This window comes from Mauremys mutica, chromosome 16 (genome assembly GCF_020497125.1).
Source record: "Mauremys mutica isolate MM-2020 ecotype Southern chromosome 16, ASM2049712v1, whole genome shotgun sequence".
Lineage (NCBI taxonomy): Eukaryota > Metazoa > Chordata > Testudines > Geoemydidae > Mauremys > Mauremys mutica.
Window position 1 is genome coordinate 5,729,086 of NC_059087.1, and position 7,441 is coordinate 5,736,526.

Consider the following 7,441-nt stretch of genomic DNA (forward strand, 5'->3'; position numbering starts at 1 on the left):
TACAGGCAGATGAACAGACATCAAATGCAGCATAGTCACAGAGTAGGTTTTCCTTCTAACTATCCAGGTAAATACCAATAACAATGTTTTAAACAGCCTAGCATTTCACAAAGAGCTTGGAAAGGTACCTAAACCATGAGAGTGGCTTTGCAGTAGTTGATACTATTAATATTTTTTAAAATCTATTTGTCTTATGCTGGAAAGAGCCAGCAGACCCAGAATATGTGACCTTTAAAGTTGTAAAGTATAAAAGAGCTAAAATACCTGTTGTCCGGCCACCTAGGACCTCTTCAAGGTACTTCTGTAGGGGATCTTTTGGAATTTCCATTGTTGGTCTCACTAGGCGAGTGTGTGGAACAAATCCCCGCAAAGGGAAACCCACGTAGGTTTCTAACTCTTTGAGAGCTGCTTCTGGGTCATCAACCTGATACCAGCAAGAAAACGTTGTACGATAAATAGCTAAGAAGATTCTGATCTCTTGGCAAAGCCAGGGCTCTGCATTCCTGTGACTGCTCTGTAGCATCTGCCATGACACTACACCAAAGGTAGCCCTAACACGGCCTTCCCTCTCCTGATCTAAGCACCTACATTTTGCCTGGCTTCTGTCCTAGGAGAAGGGGGAAGGAATTCCAATGGGGAGAGGATGATCGTACTGCAAGCACAGGCTGTGATAACAGTGGGAGTTCCCAGTGGGACAGGCAGAGGGAGGTCAGAACTCAGTCCATCCATGAGTCCTATCCTTACCCTTCCACCTCCTCACCACGGTTTGGAAGTTAGCCAGCCCCCAGGTGTAATGTACATAAGGCTTATCTAGCTCCCACAGGGCTAGTTAATTAAGCCTCACAACCCCATGTTTGGCAGATGTCATTACTGCTGTTTAACAGATGGAGAACTGAGGTGCACAGGGAGGGAGGAGTGACTTGCCCAAGGCCCACAGGGAGTTGGTGGCAGAGCTGGACATGGAACCCTGCAATCTTGGCATCCACAGTTAACCCTGTGGTTATTTGGCTTACTGGTGTCATACAGGACAATGGACATGTTCAATGTGTGAAGCAAGGCAATCTGTATCTAATGCCGTTGTGTGAAAATACTAAGCACACTCACATCAAATGCAGAATTTGGATTTAGAAACCAAACCAAAATATTTAAGACAATAAATGTTCTACCAACAACTGTCCCCATGCAGCGCTGAGGGTGCTACTTTGTACCTTCACTGTCTTAATGCCAAGCTGGGCGGCTGCTTTCAAGTTCTGCCCAATATCATCAAGGAAGATGGACTCCTTTGGCTGAACACCCAAGCGCTCCAAGCATAACGTATAGATACGAGGGTCTGGTTTGCATATCCCTTCCCGGCAAGATTCAATTACCTACAACAACATACGACCGAGACAGGTATGCACAAGGCCATTGTAATTCTTGTTCATGAATATCAGGACAGTTCTGGACATGGAGGATACAAGTATGAAAGAGCGTGTGACTGACACGCAGTGCAATAAATGAAACAAAGGACCATGAGACTGCTGCACACACCTAAACAGGGGTAGAGTTGCCCTGGTAGAGAGTCTATGACCTAATCTGAGGAATCATTGTTCTGCAGACATATTGCCTCAGCAGTGATCTTGTCGGATCAACCAAGCTAAGCAGGTCAAGTCAGTACTTGGATGGGAGGCCTTCACGGAATACTCAGGGTGCAGGTGGCTCCATAGGTGGCACTCTTTCACCAGTCAGTACTAAACCAATAGTTTGATATTGTGCTAAAGGCGGGCTGAACTGCTGGGGGTGTCATCTTGCAGCTGAAATGCAAAACTGAGGTCTTGACTGTTATGCTCATCAGCAATCCCTAATCAATTTTCACAGTAGTAGAGATGTTAACCCCAATGTCCTGTCCAAATTCCAATTTCAGGAAGTACATACTGTCTCCATAAATACTACACTTACAACGGGATGCAAAATTAGCTTAGATGCCACATTGATGGGCACTTTAAAAAGACATATCTAAGATATAGACATTTTCCTTCACTTCCTGTCCTAAATTATTACGTAATCTTGCTGTGCATTGTTAAATGGCAACCACATTCCAGAGGGGATGATATTTCACTGCTAGGCGTGTCCTATATACAGGGTATGTAGCTATTAAAATGCACTTTAGAAACATACCTTACTATTATAACAATATATTATCTTAATAGATACTGGTTTTTCTAGTAAAACACATACAAGGAAAGGTGAATAGAAAATGATCTAACGTCCAGATGTTAACAAGATGACTTTAAACAGTCATAACTTTTAAAAACATGGATCTGATTTTCTTCACATATGAATTGCTTTTCCTTCAGTGAGGGCTATAAAACAAGCCTAAATTATGAGTGAACTTCTGGAGTTCCGTCAGTGCAAAAATGTGAGTTGGCATATATAGGAAAAGTGCATTGTTAAAAAAAAGATTTAAAAAAAGAAATTCCTTCCTTACAAAACAACATCCTAGAGGACTGAAATCCACAGAATTGTACAGTTTTGATTTCCTTTTCCCCTATGCTATTTGCTTCAGTGTTGCACGTCACTCAGCCAGGCCTGGGACACTATACTCACCTGTTTATGAAGGCAGTTTCACAGTTTGGGTCTCCTTACATTCTGTAGTTGGGATTCAACACATACACAGAAAGAGTTCTACTCATGGTAGATTTTGTGAAATCTTGTAAAATAAAACTTAAATTGTGTCCAGACTATACACTGATATTGTCGCTAAATCTAGGTGCAGCACTGACTGTTCCACACTTAATATGCAAAACGAACTGACACCTGGTGACTAAAGCAAATGCAAGGAAACTGGAAGTATAGAGTTTCCTGTTTAGTTTCGAATGTGCTGAAAACTCAGCCAGATTTAAGATAACCAATCAGCAAAAAAAAAAAAAAAAGATTATTAACTTAGGTAAAATGTATATTTACTTTGGGACTTTTTCTTTTAAAACATATCTATTAAGTGAACATGTACACAACTGGCTATTTGAGAGTTGAAGATGAAGCTACTGTGTCTGGAGCATTCAATGACTGAATATTCGACCACCCACTGAACAGCAGAGGAAAGGTTAATTATTTCATATAGAACAGACTTTACATCTGAACATCAAAGGTTTCAGACTTCACAATGCTGTCCACATTCCTTGCTCACGCTTAGCATCTGTGTTCGTTTACAGCACAGGAGAGAGAACGTTCACCGAAGACAGCCAAAATACTTTACTTTAAAATCCATCCCTCTTGAGAAGTCCATGGCGGAGCGAGAATCTCCCCCGACTAGATTTAAGCTTAGATTCTGGAGCACGAGGTGGCAGCATTCCAAAATAACTAACTAACTAAATACAATAAATAAATATATAAATAGCTTGCTGAATCAGCACCAGCTTGCTTAGTTTAACCTCTGATAAGACCAAAGACGAGTCCCTATGTCCCTGGCCAAAATTTCCCCTCCTCTCTCCAACTGTTGAGATGGCTATCTGCCTGGCTGCTGTCCACTTCCCCAGATATGACAGCATTTCAGTGGGGCCGTGTGTATGCAGTGTGTGAAATGCTCTCTGGGACCCTTTGAGATGAACGGAGCTTTGGAACTGTTAATAATAACTTATATAGAGCATTCCATCTTCTAAACCTTTTACAGGCATTATTAGACATGTAATACGCTAGCTAATTGTGGGCCACTTTGTAATGAATCCACCAAATGCACAGGTGGCTGGAACTCACTCTAACCCTTGCTATGGGCTAGTCACTAGAGGGAGATGCAGCTGAAGACACACCATGTGTTATACTAACACACAGTATATTTATTGCTGTTCTACTATCTTTAATTTGGACCTGCACTTAGAGAATTCTGCTGAATGCTTTTTATAAATCTAGCGACATACATGCATTTTTTAATCTGTTCAGGCTTACCACGTCAAACTGGTTTCGGTCTAGGGGCAAAAAGCTCACCCCACTGTGAAGGTAGAAGTTGTTGCTTAGAACAGCTGTCTTAAGACCTTCTGCCCGGATACACTCTAAGGCTTCAGTCATAATGGGGAGCTGTTTCGACATCTGACTACTGGTTAGATCAGAGAGAAAGGAGTCCACTGGAACAGACAAGTTTGCCTAAGAAACAAGAGAAACCCCAACAATGATCATCAGCAGCAAATGGAAGAAAATGTGAAACTTAGTGCATAGCCTGAGATTGGCTGATCATTTTAGCTTATTGCCCCACTTCCTCCTGTAACAGGAGGCACTCAGCCTAGCTCTCCGGCTAAACTGCTCAAACACAATAAATAAAAGTTCTGTAGGTTCCTAATTCTATGAAAGAAGGAGATGAAGAGTTAAGCGTTAAAGGGATGATGCTGGTGAAGAGAAACAACTAGAGACCCTTATTTATTGATAGTGCACTTCCACCACGGCAACAGGGCGGATTGCAAATAAAACCATTCATTACAACTCAGCAATCAAAAAAGGAGCCTTCCTTGTAGACTGATCTTTTTGACAAAGGCTTGGTTGAAAAGCTGAGCCTTGCTCCACTACAGATTGAGTATGTTGGCTTCTGGAGCATGGTGCAAGTTCCACTGAAATGACAGACGCTCCACCAAGCATGTTGCTTCTAGCCATTAAATGTCCATCTAGGAACTGTTGGCAAAATTCAGTCTCTGCCACCTGCATGATGCCTAAGGAAGGAGGTGATCTCTTTGCTGAGGAGCCTCTGCTTCTCCTCTCTCCCTGCTAACCCTTCATCAGAGGTGGATATCACACATCTACACTGGCTCTCTTGGCACTGGAAGTGGAAAAACTAAGAAAAAAAGCAAGGAAGCAAGGAGGGAGGGGACCAGATTAAGGCAGCCTCTGCCAAAGTACCAGAATAATGACTGCAGTGTAAAAATCTAGCTAGGCAGATAGACAGCTGTGTCTCTTAAATGCATGAGAAGATGCTTTAGAAAACTGCATTGCAGACAGAAAAGTCCACCCCTGCCCCAGTGCTATACATGAAGCAACAGTGGAAGCAGCAGCAGAACCTTCTACAGACAGGACTCTTTTAAAAATTGCTCTTTTGTTAGCTCTATGATTTCTATGCAGTTTGATGAATCTGCACGAAACCCCATTCTCCTGTGAGGAGTCAGCAAGAATCAAGCAGGAAAGCTGGGAGCTTGGCTTACAATCTCAGAGCACTGATGTCCAAATTCTTGCAAAAACTCCGCTGATGTCAGCTCCCCTCTCATGTACCTCATCCAGGGCCTGTTCTCCCCTCCAGATATTAAGGCTTGTTTGATAGTGCCAGGAGGAATACGATTCCGCACCTCCCATTCTAAATAAAGGAAGGTAGCAGAGTGAGGAGACAGCACTTATAACGTTGTCAGGAGTGGGAAAGCCCTAATGGATAAGGCTGCGATTCTGTCACGGAGGTTGCAGAAGTCATAGAATCTCAGGGTTGGAAGGGACTTCAGGAGGTCATCACGGATTCCGTGACCTCAGACTGGCCCCGGGGAGCACCGAAGCAGTGGTCCCAGGGCAAGCTGCACCAGCTGCTGCTCAGGCGGCCCGGGCGGCTGGCCACAGGGAGTGCCCAAGCAGCAGTCCCAGGGAATGCCCCAGGGCCAGCTGCACCTGCTGCAGCTCAGGTGGCCCCAGGCAGCTGGCCCCAGGGAGTGCCATGGCAGCAGTCCCCGGGGCCTCGGAGCAGCGGGTGGCTGGGGGTAATTAGCCCCCACAGCCAATGCAGAGGCTAGCCATCGGCCCCTGGGGCCTCCCAAAGCAGTGGCACCCTGGGGCTGCTATTTAGAGGTATTTATATAGTAAAAATCATGGACAGGTCAAATTGTCAATTTTCATTTATGTCCTGTGACCATGACTTTTACTAAAAATATCACGTGACTAAATCTTAGCCTTACTAATGGAACTGAAATCCCTCAGCACTAGTTGGCATTACAATGAAGTCTAGCACAGAAAAGGCAATATTAGCATTCATGAAAGGTGTTGAACTGATAGCCCAGGGGACTGATATCCTCTATGCACCCACAGAAGAAATACAGTAACAGTTTCCCCCAAGCCATCCGGCCAATGTGCCTCAATCCTATACTGGAGAGAGTGAAAGGATTAGTTCATGTTCATATAGTAGTCAGAAGTACTACAGGACAGTTTAATCTTCACCCCCCATTCAACCCTTGACCCTCCCACCTGCAAATGCCAACAAGATTGCCAACTATGTCAATTCTAATAGTTTTGATGATGTGTATGTGTTCAGTGGGAATTGGAATCACCACCACCATGTCATGTAAGTCCCCAAAGAGGAAGTCAAGTTGACCATCACTGTACTGGAAACAACAATGAGAGTTATAAATAAATGTGAAATATACTTGTATTAAATGCACAAAAAGGTCACTAGTCAGCTACTCCAGTCAACATGTCCAGTCAAAAATACTCACCTACAGCCACCCGGTAAGGGGAAGGGAGAAGAACTCCCCCCATGTCAAAGATTACAGCTTTATAGAGACTTGATCCAGAATACCTCCACTGTACCAAACTTGGAGGTTTGTATCGTACATGCTTTAGGATTCCTGATGTTCTGGCACATTGGAAATAAGAGGCTTGGATAAATCTCCTAAGGCCCATTCTGCAAAACTCTGTGTGGAGAAGGGAATGTTTTAGAGGTATATATTTAGGATTCTCTGGCTTCTTCTTTAGATTATAAGTATTTGCACTTAGGTCTTTATATAACACCACTTACACCTTGGACTGAGTTCAAGTGTAGTATCAATTTTTATTAGTATCACAGTTTTATTACGCACAGTTCTAAGGTGCCCATCAGGACACTATCTGAGCATGTCTAACACACAGGCTATGGATAGGGATCATGTTGCCCATGGTCCATGGGAAAGATAAGGGAGACAGCGTGAAGGAATCTCACCCAAGCAGGTGGCCCCGTGTCAACATGATACAGCAGCTTCGCATGGCAGCAGATACAATTACACAATTTCCCCTATGCTGGGCCATCCCAGATCCCACAAACCCTTGTTCATGCTGCTCAATTCTACCCTCGCCACACCTTAGCCGGGGGAGGAAATTTACCTTGGGCACCTTCCTTAACCAAGGCCCCGCTCTATTCCCCCCTCCCTTCCCCACCTTGCATCCAGCCTCCCCCAGCAAAGCCCAGGCTTGTTCCCCCAAGGCCCCCCCAGGTCCACCCCCATCTGCCCCCAATCCCATCTCCAGCCCGCCCGCCCGCCTCCCTCCCAGGTGCACCGCGCTCCACACCCCTAGGCCCCAGGGGAGTTACTACCACAACAGCTGGTGACCTCTGACCTTCTGCGGAACGAGGCTGTGGCCCTAGAGGGGGGAGCCCTCTCCTAGCAACAACACCCGTGGGATAGGTAAATGAATCTCACGTGACCAGGGCCCCCGCGCAGCGCCTGCGTGACCCCGGCGGGTCAGAGGGCAAAGG

General features: G+C 44.9%; 1 protein-coding gene across 4 annotated transcripts in view; it reads right to left on the reverse strand.

The window, feature by feature from the left end:
* The window catches only part of ACAD10 (acyl-CoA dehydrogenase family member 10), a 29,472-nt gene extending 22,053 nt beyond the window's left edge, over positions 1–7,419 (reverse strand). The window contains exons 1-6 of one of the 4 annotated variants that reach the window (XM_044990165.1): positions 7,303–7,419; positions 6,426–6,623; positions 5,160–5,308; positions 3,922–4,116; positions 1,209–1,367; positions 265–424 (exon numbers count right to left, since the gene is read on the reverse strand). In XM_044990165.1, the coding sequence (XP_044846100.1) occupies positions 265–424; positions 1,209–1,367; positions 3,922–4,116; positions 5,160–5,308; positions 6,426–6,612 (850 nt within the window). In that variant the 5' untranslated portion in view covers positions 6,613–6,623; positions 7,303–7,419. Of the gene's footprint in view, positions 1–264; positions 425–1,208; positions 1,368–3,921; positions 4,117–5,159; positions 5,309–6,425; positions 6,624–6,907; positions 7,068–7,279 lie in introns of those variants that run through there. The other 3 variants (XM_044990164.1, XM_044990166.1, XM_044990163.1) reach the window with 3 other exon arrangements.
* Between the last annotated feature and the right edge of the window lie 22 nt (positions 7,420–7,441).